This window comes from Microtus pennsylvanicus, chromosome 8 (assembly GCF_037038515.1).
Source record: "Microtus pennsylvanicus isolate mMicPen1 chromosome 8, mMicPen1.hap1, whole genome shotgun sequence".
Lineage (NCBI taxonomy): Eukaryota > Metazoa > Chordata > Mammalia > Rodentia > Cricetidae > Microtus > Microtus pennsylvanicus.
This window is the reverse complement of record NC_134586.1, coordinates 285,844-312,664: the sequence shown is the minus strand read 5'-3', so window position 1 is coordinate 312,664 and position 26,821 is coordinate 285,844. Positions and strand designations below refer to the sequence as shown.

The following is a 26,821-nucleotide window of genomic DNA, read 5'->3' as shown; positions in this document are numbered from 1 at the left end:
TCTCCATAGCTTTTTGGTTCCTGTCCTGGAACTAGCTCTTGTAGACCAGGCTGGCCTCGAACTCACAGAGATCTGCCTGCCTCTGCCTCCCGAGTGCTCGGATTAAAGGCGTGCGCCACCACCGCCCGACCTTTACAGATGCTTTTTACAAACCAGATAGATTTGATCCAATGGAATTGAATCAAAGACTGATATTAAGCCACACACTTATGAACACCTGATATCTGACAAAGAAGCTGAAATGATACAGTGGAAAAAAGAAGGCACCTTCAGGAAATGGTGCTGGCATAACTGGATGTCAATATGTAAAGAATGCAAATAGATTCATATCTATCCCCATGCATGGAACTCAACTCCAAATTGATCAAAGAACTCAACATAAATCTAGCCACAATGGACTTCATTGAAGAGAAAGTGGGAAGTAGCCTTGAATGCACGGGCACAGCAGATCACCTCCTAAATATAACACCAGTAGCACAGACACTGAGCACAACAATTAATTAACGGCACCACCTGAAGCTGAGCAGCTCCTGTAAGGCAAACAAGACAGTCACTAAGACAAAATGTCGGCCTACAGATTTGAAAAGGTCTTCACTAACCCCACATTGGACAGAGGACTGGTCTTCAAAATACATAAAATACTCAAGAGACTAAACAACTAATTACCAAATATTCTAATCAAAAAATGGTGCACAGATCTAAACAGAATTCTCAACTGAAGAATTGTAAATGACCAACAGACGTTTAAGGAAATGCTCAACATCCTAGGCCATCAGGGAAATGCAATGAAAACAACTCTGAGTTTCTATGTTAAGTCAGTCAGAATGGCTAAGATCAAAAACACCAATGATAGCTTAAGCTGGAGAGGATGAGGAGTAAAGGGAACATTCCTCCATTGCTGGTGGGAGTGCAAACTTGTACAGCCACTTTGGAAATCACTGACTGTTTCTCAGAATATTGGGAATCATTCTACCTCAAGACCCAACAATACTACTTTTGGTCGTATACCCAAAGGATGCACACTCATATCACAAGGACATTTGCTCAACTGTGTTTATAGCAGTATTATTTGTAGTAGCCAGATTCTGGAAACAACCCACGTGCCCCTCAACCAAAGAATCAATTTTTTTCTAATAGTAAAGATAGCTTAATATTGGATAGAAATTAAGGGATAAGATGAAAAGAATAAAGATCATTATATAAATAATCATACAGATTCAATGATTAATTTACAAATTTGTTTCCCCAAAAGTTAAAACACCAATTTTCAGCCCTAACAGATGCAAAAGGCTCAGTTATGGGACTTGGCAACTCAAGACTTTCTGAACTTATTGAGACCATGCTTTGTTGTAGTGTCCTTATCAACAGGGATCAAGGCTGCTAACATTTCATGCTGGTTTAATCATTGCTTGTCTTATGTAAATGCATCATAATGTGTAACTTATAGTCCTTATACATTACACTCTGGAAATTTTTTTTCACATCATAGGTTTTCCAAAGCATTTTGAAAGTCAGCTACTCATTTTTGGCAACATCTGAGGCCCTTATCTCTGGAGACTATGGAAGTGAATAAGCCTGTCCAAGAGACATTACTTCTTTTGAATTTGTTCCAAATATTTTAATTAGCTTATCTACTAAAATAGAGATGCCCACACAGCTAATATAAATTAAAAAACTATTTTCTAATTAAATGATCTAGCATCCTTTGAAAACTCAAAGACTGCCAAGCTGGAACATGCTGTCATTTGGTATTTAGTCCTTGAGATATTGTGTTTTTTCTTGTAGTGATTATCTTTGATTATGAAAATTTGTGGAAAGCTTTGATTTTCCTGGACCTTTGATATAAAAGGACATGTTTCAAAACAGGAAAAAAGGGGCCTTAGTGAGATTCTACTTCAAGTTCTTTAAAGAGAGAAGATTTCTTTTGCTCATTGAAATTCTTCATCATCAGTGTTTCAAAATTTAAATCACTACCTTTGCATTGTTAGGTACTAATATACTTATGAGGTGTTTCAAAATTTAAGTCACTACCTTTGCATTGTTAGGTACTAATATACTTATGAGGTATGTCAATCCTGTCATATCTCCTTAGAGCAAGAACTTGTTTGAGTGCTTCACTTCAGTGGACTGAAAATAGAAAAATTCATGTAGTTCATTTAGAGATTAATTTTTTGTGTGTTAGTAAACAATGAAATTGGACAAATTAATTTTCATTTATTCTATTAACTTTTGCATACTTGTGTAAATGTAGATTTTTTTGTAGATATTTTCTCAGAAGATGAGATTATCCAACTGTCTTTTATAGTAAGTGTTGATTTTATATTTAAAGGTTTTTTATTTTAGTTATTCACTTGGATATACTTACACCTCTCAAAAAGATGGAGAAAAAGGGAAGTATTAATGAAATGTGCTGGGTACTGTCACTTGATAATCTTTCTGTGTTTACTGCATCCCTCTAAGTTACCATGTGTTGTCAAAAGCACACAAGCACATAAAGAATTTGTAATCAATATATTAAAAAAACCCTTCATTTTCCAGAACAAAAATTAGACCTAAGATGTAAATTTATGATGGCAGAAAAAAACCACATAAATTAAATATTGCTTTGCTAATGTCTTAAAGGTCATGCATTCCCATAAGAAATGCATAAATTTGGACTATTAAACAAAATTACACAAAACCACATGAACAAAAACAGGATATACAAAGTATTTTTTTCTAAGGTGATTTGATACATTTTCTGTTTTACAAAATAACTAGTGAAATACATTTTATGTTTTAAAAAATAGAAATGGATTTATTCTTTTATTTTATCCCATCTCTTATGTGGAATGTATTAATAAAAATGTGTAACTATTGTTAGATACATTTAAATTAAGATATTTAGGATAGCATATTATTCCAAGTGGTCAGTATGTGGGGAAACAAATGTCTATTCAGTAGCTACTCTCTAATCTTTCTCTTTTAGCTAAACAGCAGAATCCATCTGTCATTTGGATGTATGCTTTGGTATGTAGCTAAAATTATTCAGTATGGTAGCATATATGTAAAGAACGATCCATAGGGCAAACCTCATTCACTTAGATTTATTATCTTGGTGTTGTAAAGTATTTTACTTAAAAATTAACAAGGTTAACTTTATTGTACTGACTTTCATAAGATCATTTTCGCATAAGTATATAATTCACTTTGAGCCTGTTTCCTCCATAAACATCTACTTGTGCTGATTTCACCCCACCACCTATCACTTATATTGTTTATTCAGATACATCTCACTTATACCCTTTATTCTATACACATACAATTTGACACTTCTTTGAAAATTTGGGATCAACAAATAAAAGACCATGCAATATTAGTGTTTCAAAGATGGATTTAATTTTCTTAATATAATCATATCTAGTTGCATTTGTATTCCTTTAAGTGACATAGAGTTGTTCTTCTTTATTGTTGAAAAGAGTTCTAGAACAATAAAACTATCTTTTATAAAAGCAATTAATGCCTGGCTTAATTATTGTTTTTTTTCTGGAAGTAATTATGAACAATTTGAATTTAAAGCATTCATATTCTCCATTTTTTATGGAATCAAATATGTAGTAATCTGTAGTCCAGTTTACATGGTTTAAGTATGATATGGCTGAAGGACTCTGCTCTCACTTTGTTTTGTAATAACTATATTGGTTTCTTGAAAATTTGTTCTGGTGGAACCCAATTCTGATTAAAGTTTTAAAGATGCTAAAACACATTAAATTAAGGTGTGGAAGTGGCAGAACTGTATGTTTTCCTACACTTATGCTCAACTATATGTGTGTTTTCATCAGTCTGAAGCTTCAAGACTGGCAACTGCAGATCTTCTATATAAGGTAACAGAAGAAATGTGCTTGAATTACATAGAAGTTTTATCACAGCTGACATCTGAAGCAAGTGAAGATATTGCATGTATCCTTAACCACTATCATACCATGTAGATGTGTTTACCTTTGCTCATTTCCAATTGAAACATAATCCTTTACAGGCAATGGTTATGAGCACATAAATGGAGTAGAATAAATAATTCCTAAAATACTTTTATACCTATGTCCTAAAAGTGAGGCAAATGACAGCATTACTAACAGCGATAATTCATATAAAGGCCACAAGTAGTGAGAAGATCTTGATGAAAACTCAAAAGTAAACAAAGCACTCTAGGATGCAGATATTGAAGATCCCTGTAAGATAACATAGGTAGTAAGTAGATGATCTGGACACTGTAACATAAGCACATGACCCAGGGTCCATAGAATTCTCCAATGTGTTACTCTCTTTTAAAGTGTGTTTGAGATTATTTGATTATACGGTATTGATAAAAGCCAGAATCCTTATTTAGTGTCATGTTCACATCCCATTTATTCCTGATTATCATTACTAAAGAAGTAGATATAATCTTAAAGATTGATTATGCAAGAAAACTTTGATAGCATCAGCATAAACCATACTGTAAGTATATAAGATTACAAGAAGGAATGCAAGCAAAAGATTCCTGTGATACACTGAAATGCAGCTGATATTTTAAGTCCTATGATCTCACAGAAAGTATCTAAATTGGAAAATTAAAAGCTAAGCCAACATTAATCGTAAAATACAAGCATATTTGCTGTCAGTGTCACAGACTACTTGGTTTTTTTGTAGAGAGGTTGCACCACTCTACTTCATTTGGCCAAATAGCAAGTGAAATATGTACATATTACAAATGACAGTGCTTTCTTATTTTTATTCATGGATGCTGTGTTTTGTGTGCTGTTTTTAAAAGAATGCATAATCAGTTAAGATATTTTAAACAGAAAAATTAAAAGTTCTGTAACCTCACATGTGTTTAAGCTCTACGAGATCAAATCTATTCTATTTCAGTTTCATGATGCTGTATTTCATGTGTGCATCTTAAAATTTCCAATGAATTTGTATATAGAGAAAAACACATAGGAATGCCTCACCTTTTAACACAGACTTTTGCTAGTTTGATATTGTGTACTACTGTACATGGCATTGAAAAACTGAATAGTTTCCCTGGATATTTTCCCTTCCACTCTTATGTTTTCTGTGAGTAAATGAATTTATATATCTCCTAAATGTCTAAAACTGACAAATGAGAGAAAATATAATACAGTTCCTTCTGATTCTGATTTAAACAGACCAATATTTTTCACTTGTATTTGTTTTTTGTCAAGTGATATATTTCACTTCTCTTTATTGGTGATAAAATTTAAGTGATATGCAAAATATTTTTAAAATATAAAACTATATTTCAAAAAGGCATATTCTTAATAATGGATAATACTATTATTTTTCATGAAGTGTGTAAACAGCCTGGTGTGGTAGAGCACACCTTTAATATCAGGACTCAGGAGGCAGAGGAAGGCAGATCTCTGTGAGTTTGAAGTCAGCCTGGTCTACAAGAGCTAGTTCCAGGGCAGGCTCCAAAGCTGTAGAGAAACCCAGACATGAAAACAAACAAACAAAAAAAACACACAAAAAAAAGAAAAACAAAATGAAAGCAGTCATACTATTCTCCAGTTTTTATAGAATCAACCCTTTGATAATGTACATTATGCATAAGTCCAGCATTATGTGGCCTATTAACCCTGTTTTTTCTCTATTATACTACTACATAATAATCGTATATGGCTAGAAGGTTTGATTTGGTGAAAACCAATGCTAATCAATACTGAAGCAACTGAATGTGTAGAAGTACAATGTAGAAGACAGAATTAAACATAAGTTATGTGATAACCCTGTGTTCCGTGACAGGCATGCCTATGGCAGTCGGGAACTTCAAGAATGACAAGGACAGATGTTTTGGCTCGGATGGCAGCATAAATGTGAAGGAGACATGTATAAGGTGCATCCCAACTGCTTTTACAGCCATCTTGACTCTGTACATGTCCTCTGGTACCAAGTCCTTGGACAAGAAATTTTCTTGATTGCTACTAGTTCAATCATATTTCTTCACAGGTAAATATTGATAATAATAGTACATATAATAAAACAAATTATTCCTAAAATGCATGATTTTAATCCAAATCCAGAAAATGGTTCATGAGACACATATGTGCTGTTTTTTCTAACCCAGACTATGCCGACATTCCTGTTAAGTGGACAAAAATCCTCATGACTTTTTTCTCAGCTGATGCTCACAGTGAACCATCCTAGAATAGTGATCACAGCCACCAGTGAGATGTCTGATGTTCTGGGCAGTGTTTAGGTGTTTCATAAGAATACCAACAGACACTCTAGGAGATGGATATTATTGAAGTCCCTGTGGTACAAATGTTGAAACAGAGGCAGAGGAGACTTACTAAGAAGGACAAGATCGGGATGACACAAACCGAGTGAACCTCATGCTGTAACCAGGTGGGGCTTCAGGGTCCACGGCTTTCCTCGCTGCTCTGACTGTGTCAAGTATTTCTCATATTCTGTCTTGCTACACCATGTACACTATAATGAAAGATATTACTCTGTCATAGTAGTTATTAAATTTTATTCTCCACTTAGTATCAGTCAGGAAACAGTGGTAAACTTGGAAATATTGTGCAAATGTGAAAAAGGGAGAGTATGACGGCAGCAGAGAAAAACAAGAGGTCAGAAGAAACAGTGCTTAGAGGCTGTGAGACTGGGAGAGACTGAAATATGGTCCAATCTCCTTGTTTTTCAGGATACAAACAGAGACATGCTGATAATTATGTTCAGAAAATGAACCCAACCAACACCTTTGCATTCTGTCTATACATTTACTTTGAGTGTTCTACTTTTGAAGATCCAGGCATTGATTTTCAATGTGAGAACCCTCAGCACCTAGGATGTATTAGGATAAACACTATGCCCCGTTTAGTGTTCACTCTCTCCTTTCTGTTTTCATATCCCTCTACATCTCTGCTTAGTTTTTCCTGAGAGTTCTGGAAAAATGTAAACGGTCTGCTGTTGCAGGACATGGTAAGAGCAATTGTTAGTTAAGGTTAAGTAAAAACTCTTGTGAAAAACCTGATGGTGGATGCAATTGTGTTACTGATTACTATAAATAAATAAATACAGTTCCACATGGAACTGTAACTACTAAAATGTGTGAGAGTCAGATGAATTAATTACTTCTGGTAAGGATGTGCTCAATAATATTTGAGGTATTTGGTGCAGTTCAAAATTTACTTAATTTCTAGATTGAATGAAATGTGTATGATGACCAAAATTATCTTGTGAGTTGTAGTTTCTATGCCCTTTAGCATGAATTTTTGAGAACCAACGTTACTATGGGTATTGCACAAATTCATATTTTAAAATATTCTCCACAGATATCACCAGCTCAACCTTTTTCTTTAATACTAGTAGATATATTTTAGTTTAATGACACAACTGCTTCTCAAGCTTCTTAAAGGAGAGAGCTTTAATCTGTGTGCTGCTATCAATGTCTGGGTGTAATGTGCTTTAAATAACCACATTTAAAAGTTTGGGGAACAGAGATACCTCTGTATACATTTTTGCCTAGAGAGTCACTAATATTGAGACAAACCTAGGACTTAGAGATTTATTGAGAGAAAATGACGGAACTTGTTTCAAGGGGAAGTTCTTTAAACGCCTACTATTGGTTCACTACTGTGTTCTAACAGAATGGGTTCATAGTCTTATTCACAGTTTGTGGCAGGCTCTGTTCTCCTGAGCTCCTTCTCTGGAAAAACCTGATAGAAGAATAAATGGGCCAGAACAACAATGTCACTGAATTTGTCCTGCTGGGCTTCACTCAGGATCCTGTGGGGCAAAAAGTATTGTTTGTTATGTTTTCAATCATCTACATTGTGACGATGGTGGGAAACCTGCTCATTGTGGCGACAGTGATTATCAGTCCCTCCTTGGGCTCCCCAATGTACTTCTTCCTTGCCTCTTTGTCACTCATGGACGCTGTTTATTCCACTGCCATCTCACCCAAGTTGATTGTAGATTTGCTCCGTGATAAGAAGACCATCTCCTTCACAGCATGCATAAGCCAGCTCTTTATAGAGCATTTATTTGGTGGTGTTGATATTGTCATTCTGGTAGCAATGGCTTATGATCGCTACGTGGCTATCTGTAAGCCCCTGCATTATTTGATTGTCATGAATCGACGGGTATGTATCCTTTTCTTAGTGATGGCCTGGGCAGGAGGGTTTGTACATGCTCTGTTTCAAGTTCTTGCTGTGTATAAACTTCCTTTCTGTGGTCCCAACATTATTGACCACTTTGGCTGTGACATATACCCACTATTGCTACTTGCATGCACGGATACCTACTTCATTGGCCTCTCTGTCATTGGCAATAACGGGGCCATGTGTATAGTGATCTTCATCCTCCTCCTTCTTTCCTATGGAATCATCCTAAGATCTCTCAAGAATCACAGTCAGGAAGGGAGGCGTAAAGCCCTGTCCACCTGCAGCTCCCATATCACTGTGGTTTTCCTCTTTTTTGTTCCCTGTATTTTCATGTATGTTAGACCTGTTTCTAGCTTTCCTGTTGATAAGGCCATTACTGTCTTTTATACAATTGTCACTCCCATGTTGAATCCTTTAATATATACTTTGAGAAACTCAGAGATGAAAATTTCTATGGAAAAACTCCTGCAAAAGTTATTAAGTCCCAATAGAATAAGACTTTCTTCTTGATGCTTCTCTTTGTAAACACTAGGCAACAATCATGAATGAATTCTAGTGGTATGTGTTTACATCTTGAACATTCACACTATCCCTTGCCATTGTGAAACTACTGAAATTGTGACTGTCCTTTGGAAATATTTTTCATTGTTGTGATTTTTCTAAAACAAATACTGTAGTTGTTTATTGTATCATTCATTTTCTATTCTATCTCTTTTAACATTTTTGATTAACTGCTTATTGTAGTTCATGTCAAATTTTCAATAAATAATTTGCTTTAAATTTTTTTCTACAAAATATTTAATCACTTTTTCTTCTTCCCTGTCTTTCCCAGTATCTTCTCCCTTCCTGTCTCAACCAACACCATGTTCTCATATTCTCTTTCTCTGTACGTTTCCCTCTCAAACCTCCCAAAAGTAAACGTAAAAAATTAATAAACAGAAACAAGAAGCAAAAGACCAACAAGATAAAAATGGAAAATGAAACAATTTGAAAGAACCCCTCCACAACACACAGACACCCACATGCACGTATGCATACATGCACACATACACACATGAAGCAAAACAAACCAAAACAAATCCATGGAGTTAATTTTCTGTTGGACAACTACTCTTGGGTATGAGCTCTGTGCTGGAGTATGGTAGATACACCTAGTGACATCCCATTGGAAAATATTGTTCTTCACCTCAGTAGGTATCAATTATAGGTAGTCTCTTGTTTAGATATGGGACTTGGTTTCTACTTTTTTTTCAGTACTGTGATATTGTGTAACTTGAATCTGTATAATTAGTGTGCATGCTGTCAGTCTCTATGAATCAATACATGCAACAGTGTATGGAAATCATTGCCCCATTAATTCATCTACTATGTCTGACTTTTATAATCTTTTCACCTCCTATTCTATGGAGATATTCCTTTTAGAACAAATGTGATATATTTAGTCCTAAATGGTTTTCTCAATATAATTTATTTGGTAGAAATCTTTAGGTTTTCATTTCAGCTAATTCTATATGGTCATTTGTACTACAAAATCTACTCTATTTGTAATTTTCTATACTGCTTTCATTTATTTGATTAATAAAAAATTCCCAATTAAATTTAGTTTGAAATAATTCTCTTTAAATGTTTTATAAATTAAGATACTTACAATTTGTGATATACTCATGATGTGTAAGCATTATATAGTGGTAAATTGACTTAATTTTTATTTTATTATCAATGACAGTATTTATTTCTGTGTGGTGAGAAACCTACAATCTACTTGCTATTCCTTGTTAATTGTGATATTTTTTCTTATTTTTTTTAATAATTGTTTCTTTTGGTTGCTCTAAAAGTATTTCCTTGTTTGATGGCATACCATGACCTGTATATTTTATGTTTATGTTCAAATGGATTTCTTTCCAGATCATTTAATTTAGTGAATTGGCCTTTTTCCCAATTTAATATTTTATTATTGTATTGTATTATATTGAAAAGCTGTAAAATATATCTACTAATTAATTTTATTTAAACAACATTCCACAATGACAATAGTCTTGGCTGGTGGTGTGTTAACTGTGTAGGTAGTTTAGAGAAGGGCTGTTCTTGAACTTAGTAAACTTTTTTGGGGGGATCAGGAAAAGCTAGGTTTCTGCAGGTTCAGAATCTCTCAATAGTCTTGTTCTCCATTTGTTTTCATCATTCAGAAGTTTTATATTTCTCCCTTGAGATTTTATAATTTGTGTTATTTTAAATAAACTTTTAAATTGATTTCTATCCTGCAGTTTTTAGTGATGGTGACAAATATGTAAGGAAGTTAAAGCATGAATTTAGACACTTTATCAAGAATCTTTATATAACATGTTGAAATTTCTGTTAATTCCTTGAATTGGCAAGATAAAAATGATATCACACTGAAATAAGTACTTTTGTTTCCATCAATTTCTTCTCAATATTTATAACATATTTCCTCATTATGCCTCTGTACCTCAAAGCTTTTAGAAGTGATTGAGAACTTACTTTGCTGTGGTGTTCTTAATTCAGGGAAGAAGGCTGCTGCCATTTCATGCTGTTTTAATCATTGCTTGCCTTATGCAAATGCATCAAGATGAGTATAGTTTCTATATGTTACACTTTGGAAATTTTCTTTTCATAGTATGTGTTTTCCAAATCATCTTGGGAGTCAGCTACTCATTGTTGGCAAGATCTGAGGCTCTTGACCCCAGGGACTACAGAAATGAAGATGCCTATTCAAGAGACATTGTTTCATTTGAATTTGTTCCACATATTCTAACTAGCTTATTTTCTATGATAGATGTGGCTACTCAGCTAGGATAAATGAACTATTTTACTAATTAAATTATCTAAAGACCTTTGACAACTCAAAGACTATCAAGTTTGTGTATGCTTTCATTTGACATTTTATCTTTGATTTGTTCTTATGTAATGTTTTTCTTTGATCATAAAATTTGTAGAATGTTATGGATTTCCTGGACCTTGTACATTCAAGGACATGTTTCTAAACAGGAAGAAAGATTCTTTGGTGATAGTCTACTTTGAAGTCATTAAAAGTAGAATATTTCCTTTACTCATTGAAATTCTTCATCACCAGTGTTTCAAAACTTAAATCTCTACTTGTGTATTGTTAGGTACTACTATATTTATGAGATATGTCTATAGTTATACTTTGTGTTTTAACAAATAAAGCTTGCTTGAAGATCAGAGTGCAGAGGCCAGGCAGTCTAACATGAGGGCCAGCTGTGGGAATTTCTGTCCTGCTTGGTTCCCACAGCCCTCAAGTCCCAAAGAAAATCACACAGTGAGTCTACATTAAGTTATAAACTGATTGTCCCATTAGCTCATGCTTCATATTAGTTCCTTTAATGGTTCCATTATTCTTATCTATGTTAGCCACATGACTCAGTACCTTTTCTCATCCAGGCAGGTTATTTCTTGCTTCTTTGGTGGTCTGGGCTAGACTGGGGGGAATGGACTTCCTCCTTTCTAGAATTCTCCTGTTCTCATGGCCCCGCCTCTACTTCCTGTCTGGTTGACCCACCTATGCTTCCTGCCTGGCCAATCAGTCTTTATTTAAAATATGATTGACAGAATACAGACAATTCTCCCCCCCCCACCAAGGCAGCGGTAGCACACTCCTTTAGAGTCAGATAGATCTCTGTAAGTTCAAGGCTACTCTAGTATAAAAGAGTCAAGTGGTGTTGTTGGCCCATACTTTTAATCCCAGTACATAAAGGTCACACACCTTTTATCCCAGCACTAAGGAGGTAGACACAGCAAGGGATATGGCTAGGCAGAGAAAGGGATATGAGTTGGGAGGAGACAAGAGAGGATGGAGTCTTGCAGTTAGTAAGAGAATGCAGTCTGAGGACAAAATCACCCTTTGGGTCTATGGATTCGGTAGAGGTAAAATATCTTTCTAGTGGCTGGCTGCACTAATTTTCTGATCTCTCAACATTTACCCACTAGTATCTTACTCTGAGATTTTATTAAGAACAATTAGAATTTGTGCTACAGATATCAAGCCTATTATATATCCTTGAGACAAGGCCTTTATGGAGTGTTTCACTTCAGTGACCTGAAAATAATTAGAGATCACCATTCTTGCACCAGCAAATAATTATGTTGGGCGAATAAATTTCTCTTCATTCTATTCATTGTTTACATAGTTATATAAACACAGATTCTTTGTTTTTCTCTGAATATATTTTCCCTGAAAATGAGACTATACAACTGTCTTTTACAGTAAGTGTTGATGTCATATTTAAGTGTTTCTTTATTTTATATATTCACTCAGAAACACATATACCTCACAAAGAAACTGATATAATTGGAGTTTGCCACTGTGCTGTTCTCTTTTCAAGTGTGTTTGAGGTTACTTGATGGTACGTCATGAATGGAAATCAGAGTCATTATTTAGTGTCGTGATCATATCCCATTTATTTTTTTCTTACATGCAGTTGAGTATAATATGAAAAACTGAGTGAGTAGCTCTGGTAGGTGTTTATACTTAGATGGAAAGGATATAGACCATTATGTCTACATATATTTCAATTCATATTTGAGTGATAATTTTAACCTCAAAAATGTATGCTCATTGACTTTTTCTTTCATTTACTAACAGAGAAAGCATCTTGATTAGACATGCTCTGGCAAATAATGCACTAGAATTTGCTGAAATTATCTAACTCATTACACAAATTAAAAATTTTCATTTTAGTGGAACCTATCACCTATTGTGATGACGTATTATCCATTCCTTTGTGACCCAGAAGAGCCAAGTTGGAAGTAAGCACATGGGAGCATCTACTCCCCGATGACTAAATAACAAGCTCAATAACAGAGAAAGCTCATAATCATTGTTAATTTTTAAAAAAATACTATTTTAGTGGAGTTATTAAATTAATATTATATAGTCATTAAAGAACTGACTAAACAAAATGAAAGTCATTATAGTCCTATCTCATAAATTAATGCCTCCATAAAAATTTTCCCTACCTATGAAACAGTAGGACCATTCTCTGCCAATATTACACCATAACTTGCAACTTCACAGACTACATTTTCAACTCTGCAACAAAAATGCAGCTGTGCAGATTCTCTCTGACCATCGGTGCAGGACTATGGTTTGCTAGGGTGATGTTATGAATGGGGACTAAGTTCCTTCCTCTTCAAGTGTGTCTTAGATGTTATTTGCTTTATTTAAATATTTCTTCAATCTTAGCTCATAGTATCTTCTTAAATATACCCGGACATTTGTTTTCATATAGAATTTTCAAATTAGTCACTCATTCTGTCAAAATTTAATGCTTTTATCCCTAGCAGTCTTTTCAAATAAGATGATTTCATTTGAATTAGTTCCAATTATCTAAACAAGCTTGTTTATTAAAAAAATAAACAAATAAATAGTGATGTGCAAAGAAAAGACATAGACAGTATTGTGAATATAAATGGAAAAATATTTTTCTGGTCAAAAGACCCAGGAAGCGTCTGGTATTTAACCCTTGATGTATCTGATCTTTATGCTTTTTTCATCATTATAACTATCTATGGATGATCTCAATTTCCTGGGGTCTTCTATATGCAGGGGAATGTTTTTATTAAGGAAGTACAGAAATTTTATCTGAGTGATAGAGACAGAAGACTTCTGGATGTCGTCATGAGAAATTTTTACCATTAATACTTCCGCAATCTAAACCACTATTTATTCCTGCTCAGTTCCTGGCATTTTTGGGAGACACATGGATGTATCTATACTTCATAAGTTCAAGACCTTTTGAGTGTCTTTAATACAAAAAAGGAATAATTCATATAATTGATTTTAGGGTTGTCAATTTTTAAATAAAATGACCATATAAAAAAGCTAACAATTTCTATTTATTAAGTGGGCATTTAATGCGCATGCAAACAATTTATTTTTGTATTTTTATAAAGAAGTTTGCTTAGAATGTGACAGTATCCACTTACCTATGAGACTAACTTTTGACAATATATATTATATTTAAATTTAGCTTGGATGTTCTTACATTTATCTAAAAACTAAGAAATAGAAAGTTTCGTGGAAGTTTGTTTTTCTGAAGGCTATTGGGGTTCTTTCCTTATATATTGAATGTGGATATCTTGCCATGTGCTCTGTGAAGTCACATAGGTACATAAAATAATTGCTGCCCTACCAGCAAAAGAACCTTTAAATTTTATAGAACAAAATAAGAACTGTGTTGTGAGTACATGAGATGATAAAACAGAATACAAACTAAAGATTCTTGTGATACACTGAAATGCAACTAATATTTTAATTCATATAGTATCATAGAAAGTATCTAAATTGGGAAAATTAAGATGCTACACAAAGAAATTAATCATAGAATACAAGTCTATTTGCTCTCAGTGTAACAGGCTACTTAGGTTTGTGTGAGGAGGTTGCATGGTATATTTTTATTTTCACTCTTATGTCTTCTCTGAGTTTAGGATTTTTAATAATTACTGAAAATGTAAAACTCAAAATGAGAGAAAATATAATAGTGTATCTTTTGATACTGAGTTGGTTAATATGTTTATTTTCACTTGTAGCTGTGTTTTATCAAGTGATATAACTTTATCCTCTATATGGGTGACAAAACTTCAGTGCTAGGCAAAGTAGTTTTTAAAATATAAGACTATTTTCCAAAAACGTCATGTTGTTAATAATGGATTATTCAATTAGTTTTCAAGAAATGTGTTAACAGTAGTTCTAAATGAAAGCAGTCACACTATTCTTCAGTGTTTGTAGAATTAACCCTTTTCATAATGTACATTATGCATAAGTCCAGCATTATGTGGCCTCTGTGCTCTGTTTTTCTCTATTATATAAATACTTACTTATATAAATACTTACTTAGGGTTCTGGAAGTTTTGATCTGATGAAAGATAATGCTAATCAATATTGAAGCAACTGAATGTGTAGAAGTACAATGTAGAAGACAGAATTGAACATAAGTTATGTGATAACCCTGTGTTCCGTGACAGGCATGCCTATGGCAGTCGGGAACTTCAAGAATGACAAGGACAGATGTTTTGGCTCGGATGGCAGCATAAATGTGAAGGAGACATGTATAAGGTGCATCCCAACTGCTTTTACAGCCATCCTGACTCTGCACATGTCCTCTGGTACCAAGTCCTTGGACAAGAAATTTTATTAGTTCAATCATATTTCTTCACAGGTAAATATTGATAACAATAGTACATATAATAAAACAAATTATACCTAAGATGTATGATTTTAATCCAAATCCCGAATATGGTTCATGAGACACACATGTGCTGTTTTTTCTAACCCAGACTATGCCGACATTCCTGTTAAGTGGACAGAAATCCTCATGACTTTTTTCTCAGCTGATGCTCACAGTGAACCATCCTAGAATAGTGATCACAGCCACCAGTGAGATGTCTGATGTTCTGGGCAGTGTTTAGGTGTTTCATAAGAATACCAACAGACACTCTAGGAGATGGATATTATTGAAGTCCCTGTGGTACAAATGTTGAAACAGAGGCAGAGGAGACTTACTAAGAAGGACAAGATCGGGATGACACAAACCGAGTGAACCTCATGCTGTAACCAGGTGGGGCTTCAGGGTCCACGGCTTTCCTCACTGCTCTGTCTCAAGTATTTCCCAGATTTTTTCTTAATAAACCATGTACAAGAAAAAGATATTATTCTGTCATAGTAGTTATTAAATTTTATTCTTCACTTAGTATCATTCAGGAGGCAGTAGTAAACTTGGAGATAGTGTGTAAATGTGAAAAAAGGAACAATGACAACAGAAGAGAAAGAGAAACAGTCAAAGAAATGTGGTATGGACCATTAGATGCTGTGAGACTGGGAAAGACTTTAAAATATTTAGCAATCCCCATTTTTTCAGAATGCAAGCAGAGACATGTTTGTAATTAAGTTTTAAAAGTGAACTCAACCAAGACCTTTATATTCTGGTTATGCATTTTCTTTGAATGTTCTGCTTTTCAGGATTCTCACTGCTATGTGAGGACCCTCAGCACCTAGGATGTATTACGATTAAAAGCCATGCCCAGTTTAGTACTCGCTTTCTCTGTTTCTCTTTTCCTCTCTCTCTCTCTCTCTCTCTCTCTCTCTCTCTCTCTCTCTCTCTCTCTCTCTCTCTCTCTCTCTGCCTAGATTTTTCTGAGATTTATGGGGGAAAATTTATGGTCTACTGTCAGATTTGTAAAAGCTAAAGAAAAACCACTTGAAAAAAAAACCGATGATGCATGTAATTGTGTTACTCATTTGTATAAATAATTATGAAATGGAACTGTAATTACTAAAATGTGTTAAAGTTACATGAAATAATTGCTGCAGGGAATTGGGTTCTCAATAATATTGGAAATATTTGGTGCAGTTCAAAATCTCCCTATTTTTTTTAGATCAAGTGAGATATGCGATGACTAAAATTATCTTGTGAGGTATAGTATCTAAGCCTAATAGTGCAATATAATAGCACTGACTTGGATCCTCAAGGAGAAGTGCTACTGTGGGTACTACACACATTCATTTAAAAAATATTATCCACAGATATTACCAGCTCAAAATATTGCTCTGTTTTACTTGATATACTTGCGTTTAATGCCACAATCATTTCTCAAGATTCTTAAAGGAGAGAGCTTTTCTCTGTTGATTTGCTACTATCAATGCCAAGGTGTAATGCGCTTTAAATAACTACATTTAAAGGTATGGGGGACAGAGATACCTCTGTCTAGAGTCATTGATGTTGAGATAAACCAGTAATTAAAGATTTATTAACAGAAACTGAATGGAATTTGTTTTAAGAAGCTCACAAGATATTTCCTAATGTCCACTACTGTTTAACTACTGCATCATGAAAGAATGGATTGACAGTATTGTTTACACTTTGTAGCAAGCACTGTTCTTCTGAGCCCCTTCTCTGAAATAAGCCTTATAGACGTATAAATGGGCCAGAACAACAATGTCACCGAATTTGTCCTGCTGGGCTTCACTCAGGATCCTGCGGGGCAAAAAGCATTATTTGTTATGTTTTTACTCATCTACATTGTGACGATGGTGGGAAACCTGCTCATTGTGGCGACAGTGATTATCAGTCCCTCCTTGGGCTCCCCAATGTACTTCTTCCTTGCCTCTTTGTCAGTCATGGATGCTGTTTATTCCACTGCCATCTCACCCAAGTTGATTGTAGATTTGCTCCGTGATAAGAAGACCATCTCCTTCACAGCATGTATAAGCCAGCTCTTTATAGAGCATTTATTTGGTGGTGTTGATATTGTCATTCTGGTAGCAATGGCCTATGATCGTTATGTGGCCATCTGTAAGCCCCTGCATTATATAATTATTATGAATCGACAGGTATGTATCCTTTTCTTAGTGATGGCCTGGGCAGGAGGGTTTGTACATGCTCTGATTCAAGTTCTTCCTGTGTATAAACTTCCTTTCTGTGGTCCCAATATCATTGACCACTTTGCCTGTGACATATACCCACTATTGCTACTTGCATGCACTGATACCTACTTCATTGGTCTCTCTGCCATTGTCAATAATGGGGCTATGTGTTTAGTGATCTTCATCCTCCTCCTTCTTTCCTATGGAATCATTTTAAGATCTCTAAAGATTCACAGTCAGGAAGGGAGGCGTAAAGCCCTGTTCACCTGTAGTTCCCATATCACTGTGGTTTTCCTCTTTTTTGTTCCCTGTATTTTCATGTATGTTAGACCAGTTTGTAGTTTCCCTGTTGATAAATCCATTACTGTGTTTTATACAATTGTGACTCCCATGTTGAATCCATTAATATATACTTTGAGAAACTCAGAGATAAAAAATTCTATGGACAAACTTTTCCAAAAACTATTAAGTCCCAATAGAATAAAATAACTACTTGCATTGTGAATGTAATTTGTAAATATTGGGTTTTTCTTGTGATTTTTAATAATTAGTGTAGTTTCTTATAGTATCATAATTTTGTTGTACTTTTTAACCATTTCTCATGAATTGCCTATTTCAGTTTATGTAAAATTTTGTATAATTTCTTTAAATTTTTTTATACATTGGATTTTCATCATGGTTTTTCTTCTCTTCCATCTCTTCTCAGATCTTTCCCCCTTCTCTTCTCATCCAACTTCATGTTCTCTCTCTCTCTCTCTCTCTCTCTCTCTCTCTCTCTCTATATATATATATATATATATATATATATATATATATATGTATGTATGTATGTATTTCCCCACTCTCTCTTTTTGAATTCCCTCTCTCAACTTTCCCATAACCAAACTTCAAAGAACCTTCAAAAATAAACAACCCAAAACCCAACAAGGTAAAAGGCCAAACCAAACCAAATGAACACCCCCACCAAACCCAATAAAACCAAAACCATCGAGTTCATTTTCTGTTGGTCAACAAACTCTTCTTGGGCATGAGTTCTGTCCTGGAGTGTGGTTACAACACCTAATAACTGTCCATTCAAAAAATATTTTCCTTTTTTTTCTCCCAGAAGGTATCAAGACGGCTTGTTTGTTAGGTATGGGAATTTGTGTCCACTTCTCTTTTCAATACTGGGATATTATGTAACTTGAATCTGTACAGGTAATGTGTATGCTGTCAATCTCTGTGAATCCATACCTGCAACAGTATATAAAAAACAATATTACTTGAATTCATCCATGGCCTCTGACTTTTACAATCTTTGCTCCTTTTCTTCTGCTTAGGTCCCTGAGCATTGAAGTATTAGATGGAAATATTCCATTTAAGACAAATATGATGTGCTTAGAAAACCTAAATGGATTTCTTGATATGTTCAGTTCAGTGGAATTCTTTAGGGTTTTCTTTCAACTAACTGTATATGTCATGTGTATTAATTTTTATTTATAGTTTTATCTATACAACTTTCATTTATTTTGATTAACAAAATATTCTAATTTGATTAAACTTTAGTTTGAAATAATTCTTTTAAAAATGTTTTTGCAGATTAATTAAGATACAATCTATGATCACAGTCAGGAAGGAAGGTGTAAAGCTCTGTCCACCTGCAGTTCCCACATCATGGTGGTTGTCCTCTTTTCTTCCTTGCATTTTCATGTATGCCAGACCTATTTATAACTTTTCTATTGATAAATTCATTGCTGTATTTTATACAATTTTCACTCCTATGCTAAATCCTTTAATATACACTTTGAGAAATTCAGAGATGAAAAATTATATGGAAAAATTCTGATGTAAAATGTTAGCTACAGATAGAATAGGAATGTCTTGTCACTGAACATGTAACTAAATGGACAAGAAGAACCAGTGAAAAAACTCCTAGCAAAAGAATGTATCAAAAAATTACAGACAATTAATTACCCCAAGACAATGAAAATTTTCCTCTCCTAGGGATTAGTTCCTTTACTGGTTGTATAGTGCTGAGTGGACAGCCCTGAAACTATACACACATAAACAGAAAAATGGATTAATCTAATTATATTTATATATTTCATGTATACATATTCATTTATACATGTATATTATGATACTAAAACCTCTAGGAGACTATTAACTTGAGAGTGGAGGGAATAGGATGTATTCAAAGGAAGGCATCTGGGAGCCACTGGAGGTAAGAATAGGGAGAGGTAAAGTGATATAATTACTTTTCAGCATACTTAAAGCATAAATAAAAGCAATATTCTACTCAATACATTTCTCTGAGATACCCTATAAATGTAAATTGTTTAAAAATAGTAAAGTAACATTTCATATTAGAATCAATTAAAAGTGAATTTCAGGAAATATACAAATTGCATGTGTTTTTCTCCCATAATGCAGAAAAATAGCTTACTTGAACATAATTTATCTCAGTTAATATTGAAAAAGGATTTAGCAGAAATTGTTCATTAATTTCAGTTGAGAAATAAAATAATTTCGAGAATGTAGGACTATTCACATTCATAAGAAAGGATTATGGTATATAGACATAGTATATAGCCTTTAAATCTGCTTTACTTTATGTGACATAATGAATTTAATTTCATGTGCTTATGCTAGAATTATATGCTTATATGGAATATCATTTTTTGCACTGCAATGTTACATTTTATGTGTAATTAATACTTTATTCATCTCTTTCCAAACTGGAATTCCTGTGTTGTTTCCAGGTACCTAACATTATGAATAAAGTATAAAATGTACCTGTGTATTCATAGCTAAATTTTCTTTAAACTTGGATAAATACTGAGTAGCAGAACTAGTTTTAGTGGCCAACGTACCTTTGACTTCATAAGAAACTGATTCTTCCATATTTGAGCTGGCACGAATTTATAGTTTCACAGGTTTATTTGTTTGTTTGTTTGGTTTTGGTTTTGGTTTTTTGAGACTGGGTTTCTCTGTAGTTTTAGAGCCTGTCTGGGAGCTAGCTCTTGTAGACCAGGCTGGCCTCAAACTCACAGAGATCTGCCTGGCTCTGTCTCTTGAGTGCTGGGATTAAAAGCATGCACCACCACCTTCTGACTCAGTTTTACATGTTTTTAATGTTTGTAACAACTTGATGTTGCTGAAGAATTTTTGGTTATTGTTTTTTATAGTGTACAAATGAAAGTGTTCACTATCATATTTTCAGACACATGTGTTATTGAATTTTGTTTATGTTTCTCCACAATAAAACCCTTCTCATGTCATCCTTCCTTGTGCTTGTACACTTCCTTCCCATCTGTGTCCCACTTCAAATATATATGTTAAATTTCGAAAATACATATTAGAAAATTCATGCTACATTTTATATTAATTTATCAAATGAACCCATCTTTTTTTTTCTTTTGAAGTCATTTAGAGTCCTTCCTCGCTAAAATTAATGATTGCTTGAGTCAGGATTTTGTGAATCTGAGAAACCCATTTGTTTTATTTATTTATTTATTTAATTTTCGAGACAGGGATTCTCCGTAGCTTTTGGTTCCTGTCCTGGAACTAGCTCTTGTAGACCAGGCTGGCCTCGAACTCACAGAGATCCGCCTGCCTCTGCCACCCGAGTGCTGGGATTAAAGGCGTGTGCCACCACCGCCCGGCTTACCCATTTGTTTAAAAGTCTGGCCTACTTGCATAAACTGATGATCTTCAGTTCCATTCATTTCCTTATAATTAAATCATCTGAAAAAAATGTCATTCTAACTACTGTATAGTGGCATCTTACATTTTTAATATTCTGATTATTATAATAGACTAGTAATAAACATGGGTGTTTTAGGGTTTCTGTTGCTATGATGAAACACCATGATCAAAATGCAAGTTGGGGAAGAAAGGGTTTATTTGGCTTACACTTCAACATTGCTGTTCATCACTGAAGGAAGTCAGGACAGGAACTCAAACAGGGCAGGATCCCAGAGGAAGGAGCTAATGCAGAGGCCATGCAGGGGTGCTGCTTACTGGGTTACTTCCCATGGCTTGTTCATCCCACCTTATTACAGAACCCAGGACCACCTCTCCAGGGATGGCACTACCCACCATGGGCTAGGCACTTCCTCCTTGATTACTAGATTGATTACTTACAGTTGGATATCATGGAGGCATTTCCTCAAATGTGGCTTCTTCTCTGAAGATTCTAGCTTGTGTCAAGTTCATACACAAATCAGCCAGTACAGTGGTGTGCAAGTATCTCTGTAATATGTTGATTTAGAATCTATATTCATGAGAAATCAATGAGAACAATTCCTAGGTAAATATCCGGAAAAAAGGAAGTTTTCTAAGGTAAATACATACCATACATTTCTAATGTAATATAATCTGCATGGCAGATTTTGTACCTGCGCACTGTTTAAGGATTCCTTTTTTTTGTGGGTCAACGTTAAAACATTTTCCATTTTATGTACTCTAATACTGGATAATATTAAAGTTAGCTAAAAATATGAATAGATTAATTATATGAGATTCAGTTGAAGCTAGCACTAGATTACAGTACTTGTTGACAGAATAGGTCTTAATTGAAAATCATGTTATGCCAACTTATGAATGCATTTTTGTTGTGTCACTAGTTACCTGAGGAACCAAAATTCCTCCATTTTGTTCATGCCTCCATTTTGTGCTTATGTAAGCTATTTCCCATAAAACATTCCGGTCCTGGGAATTTCTCTAGGGCCAGGTTTCTTGCTAACCCTATAATGGCTCCCTCAATTAAGATATCTCTGTCTTTGCTCTCATCTCTGTCCTTCCTCCTTCTTGACTATCCCATTCCCTCAAGTTCTCCTTACCCCTCCCGTTCTACCCTCCTCTGAACCAGTCTACCTGAGCTAATGGGAGCTCACCAACTTCAGACAGACTAGGAAGGAACAATCATAGGACTAAACTAGTCCCTCTGAATGTGGTTGACACTTGAATGACTGGGGCAGACTGAGGGGCCACTGGTAGTGGCACCAGGATTTATCTCTACTGCATGTACTGCCTTTTTGGGAACCCATTCTCTTTGGATGGATACCTTGCTCAGCCTAGATATAGTAGGGAGGGCCTTGGGCCTTCTTCCACAGCAATGTGCCTTACCCTCTCTGAGGACTGAATAGGAGTAAGCTGGGAAGCCAACAACACCCATAATAACACAAGCATCTAACAAGCCTCCACCAGCACAACTTAAAGAAGGGAAACATGTAAACACTACCACTAGAAAAAATAACCGGAGATAACAACCACTGGTCATTAATATCACTTAATATCAATGGACTCAATTCAACTATAAAAAGGCACAGGTTAAGAGAATGGCTATGAAAACAGGATCCAACATTCTGCTGTTTACAAGAAACACACCTCAACCACAAAGACAGACATTTACTTGAAGTAAAGGGTTGGGAAAAGGTTTTTCAATCAAATGGACCAAAGAAACAAGCGGGTGTGGCTATACTAATATCTAACAAAATTGATTTCAAACTAAAATCAATCAGAAGAGATGGAGAAGGACACTTTATATTCATTACAGGAACAATTCATCAGGAGGAAGTCTCAATCCTGAATATCTACACACCTAATATAAAAGCACCCACATATGTAAAAGAAACATTACTAGAACTCAAAGCATACATCAAATGCCAGACTCTAATAGTAGGAGATTTCAAACTCCTCTTTCACCAATGGACAGGTCAACCAGACAGAAACTTAACAGAGAAATAAGAGAACTAACAGATGTAATGAACCAAATGGACTTAACAGACATCTGTAGAACATTCCACCCAAACAGAAAAGAATATACCTTCTTTTCACCATCTCATGGAACCTTCTCAAAACTTGATCACATAATTGGTAACAAAGCAAACATCCATAGATACAAAAAAATTGTAGTAACCACCTGTATACTATCAGATCACCATGGAATAAGGTTAGAATTCAACAACAATTCTACCCCCAGAAAGCCTACAAACTCATGGAAACAGAACAGTCAACTACTGAACCACCCCTGGGTCAAGCAAGACATAAAGAAAAAAGTTAAAGTCTCCCTTGAATTCAATGAAAATAAAGACAAAACATACCCAAACCTATGGGACACTATGAAAGCAGTGCTAAGAGGAATGTTCATAGCACTAAGTGCTCATGATGACTTTATACCTTGGTAATTTTTACAAAATCAATTATGTGTTATATATATTTTACCATTTACATTGACAGATGACATTGTTGAGTAATTATTTTAGAAAAAATACATATAATATTTTGGATAGGTGGTATTATCTCATTTGGTAAGTTGAAAACACAACTTGTAATGAAGCTTACTTTTATGGGTACTTATGACATCAAAAATCCACTGTCTATCTAAGCACCATGTAACTTTTCACTAGTGCTGATAGAGAGCCAAGGCAAAACAACAGCAGTGGAAGCCTTTCAGGCACTGTTCATGTACTAAAAAATAATTGTGTTTTCCCTATATTCACTTTGCTGTTCATAAATCAATTCATAGTTTACTGAGATGAAATGAAGTAATTGAAACCATGAATATCCTTACAAGTTCCTCTGACACTGATTCAGATCTTAACTACAGCCTACAGTCTAACAGTGCAGAACTTAGACTGCCTGTCTTCTGAAGAGCTATGGTACCAGCTGCAGAAGTCTGAAGTTCTTTGTTTTCTAGCTTTGTACACAGAGTTCCTTGGTTGGAATGAGTTTTGCAAAGGAATGCCACACTGTGCTTGGATTTTAGAGGGAAGAATGGGCATTCTCTCTCCTTCAGAATGATCTAAATATTATTGGCAATAATAAATATTTGATAATTTACAACTCATGTTTTATAAATCATTGCAGAACAGAATATTTCTTTTCAAATTATAGGTTCCTAATAAATCAGACCCTATCTCATGGCAGAGTCTCTTTCCTCTAGGGACTTGACTAGAGAAGAAACCTCTTTGGAAGAGATTGCTGAATTTGAACTTGTTCCAAATATTCCAACAAATAGCTCTATTATGACCTGGTAGTCTCCTAACTTTAAATTAGTGATGATATAAAAGCCATGGGTTGTATTTGCTCATATAAATGGAGGGATTTTTCTTCAGGTAGAATGGCCCAAGGGCATTGTGAGAACCCTATTCCATCTAAGCTAGAGAATGCTATAGTTGGACTCCAGTCCTTGGACGAGCATGCTCTCTAGTTATATCAATGACTGCTGCCAGAAGTTTGTGTAAGATTTGAATTTCATGGTGAAACTGTGGAGATGTACAAGTAGGTCTTTTAATTTGGAAGTAAGAAGTATTTCCAGGAAGATAACACTTGAGAAGAAATTAGAATTCTGCTTATACTTGTGGAAAAATTTCTAACATATTCTTAGCTAAGAAGTTAAATTGAAACTTGGCTTGGTAAACAGAGAACCTAAAATTTTGGCAGTTAAATGTAAACACATCAATGGTAAGTCTTCACAGCAGAGTCTTTTTTGTTGTTTCTCAAGAAATAATCAAGGGAAAATTGTGGTTTTTTGATGTTGATAATTTTTTGTTTATTCATTTGAACTACCAAATAATTGTATATGTAAGGTTGATTTTGATTAACAGACTGAGTTTTACACAGCAATAAAATATATATCTTTATTTCTCCATGAAATTATGTTTCCTATCTGGTAAGAAATTTTATCTACAGCTCTATAGTACTTATTGATTTTAAATGATTTACATTATAGGTATTAACTTTGTACTTTTATACCTCTCTAGAAGAATGACTTTACGAGAAGTGGGTATAAAAATATTGAAGTAGTTACCAATTGTAATTATTTCTAGAAATACAAATAAATTATTCAATTATTTTATTATCACATCATAGCTACAAGAGAGATCTAACGACCTGAGTGAAAGAAGCATTAATTTTATTGACTCAGGATAAGACCCCAAATAAACATTTACAAAACAACTAGTTATGATTGCTAGATGCAAATCCCTGTGATATCTTAATATACAACTGATAGCTAAAAGACCATATATCCTCCCAGGGGGCAACTGAACTAAATAACCAATCTATCAAAACACAGAAATTAATTAGAATTATATTATAGTTGACATGTACTTATTTTCTGCATTGCCAACAACAATGGATATATGCCAAAATATAAAAATATATAACTATAAGTTTAGTATCTTACATTCTTCTTTATGAGATATTGTATTTTGCAAATATATTTACATTTACATGGAATTTGATTTAAATATGTGAATTAGAAAAAGTTATATCTTAACAACTATGCTACAATGTAAAAGATTCATTGTTTACCATGAACTTGAAGGTTTTGTGAGGTTTCATAAATGACCTGAGCAAGCAAGTTAGTATGTACTTAGAACCAAACTCATGCTCAAAATAGTACCTAACTGCTATTAACTAGACAGATACTTAAAATTATTATCATAAAATAATAGTGTGGCATTTTTGTGATTATATATTTCATTTTGAGAAAAATATTTTTCTTTTATATTTGATATTATAATTTAATTACAACATTTCTGCTTTTTCTTTTCTTTCCCTAAACCTTCCCAATACCCCTCCTTGTTCTTTGAGAAAAACATATTCTTAATAGCCTGTGTTAATTTTTCAAAAAACTTATTAAAGCTTTGTTTTGGAATCACGTTGAGACTATTATTCATTATTTGTGGCAAAAATTTTGACAATTGACACAATAAATTGTGGTTCATATACTAATATTTACTGAACTGTGTAAATAACTATACAATTAAATAGTAATCATGAATATCCATCTTACCCATACCAGAACTAAAGTTTGAGAAGAAATAAACATACATAAAATAGATTATAACACAAGGGGGACTGGAAATCATCACTTTACAGCTTTATGTCCTGCAATGGCTGTATGCTTCTCAGTCTGGTTCTTCAAGGATGGATCTGCAGAATGAGATGAAGCAATAATGTGAATGAGACTTGTAAAAGGTACATCACAGCTACCATCTAGTGAAATGTCAGATTCTTTCTGGACCCTATTTTATGTTTATCTTACCCTAGGAATTGCTTTTCTTATTTTATTTGCAGTCTTTCTTGGACTGAGCTTTTAACTCTAGGCTACAATTTGTGTGTGTGTGTCTGTGTAACTGTGTCTCAGCATAGTGTGCATATCTCTTCATATCCCTCTCCTAGTATCTATGTGGGAAGTCTACATATTTGCTTATATTTAAAATATGTAAATAAAAGTACATAAATACTATATATTATTACAAACATTTATACCAATGCA

General features: G+C 34.3%; 3 protein-coding genes across 3 annotated transcripts in view; all 3 read left to right on the top strand.

The window, feature by feature from the left end:
- Positions 1-26,821, top strand: part of LOC142855783 (uncharacterized) — a 237,274-nt gene that overhangs the window by 72,267 nt on the left and 138,186 nt on the right. The window lies entirely within an intron of this gene.
- On the top strand, positions 7,719-8,660 carry LOC142855784 (olfactory receptor 4A5-like). Its single transcript, XM_075982189.1, has one exon. It carries the CDS (start codon positions 7,719-7,721, stop codon positions 8,658-8,660), a length of 942 nt encoding a protein of 313 aa, XP_075838304.1.
- LOC142855786 (olfactory receptor 4A8-like) lies at positions 17,107-19,375 on the top strand. Its single transcript, XM_075982191.1, has 2 exons — positions 17,107-17,854; positions 19,224-19,375. Exons 1-2 carry the CDS (start codon positions 17,107-17,109, stop codon positions 19,373-19,375), a joined length of 900 nt encoding a protein of 299 aa, XP_075838306.1.

Excerpts from the sequence above, each read along its gene's own strand:
- LOC142855786 (XM_075982191.1), top strand. The coding sequence starts at position 17,107 with ATGGGCCAGAACAACAATGTCACCGAATTTGTCCTGCTGGGCTTCACT. Across the intron at positions 17,855-19,223 it reads TGTGGTTTTCCTCTTTTTTG|TTCCTTGCATTTTCATGTAT; the intron begins TTCCCTGTATTT and ends TGTCCTCTTTTC.
- LOC142855784 (XM_075982189.1), top strand. The coding sequence starts at position 7,719 with ATGGGCCAGAACAACAATGTCACTGAATTTGTCCTGCTGGGCTTCACT.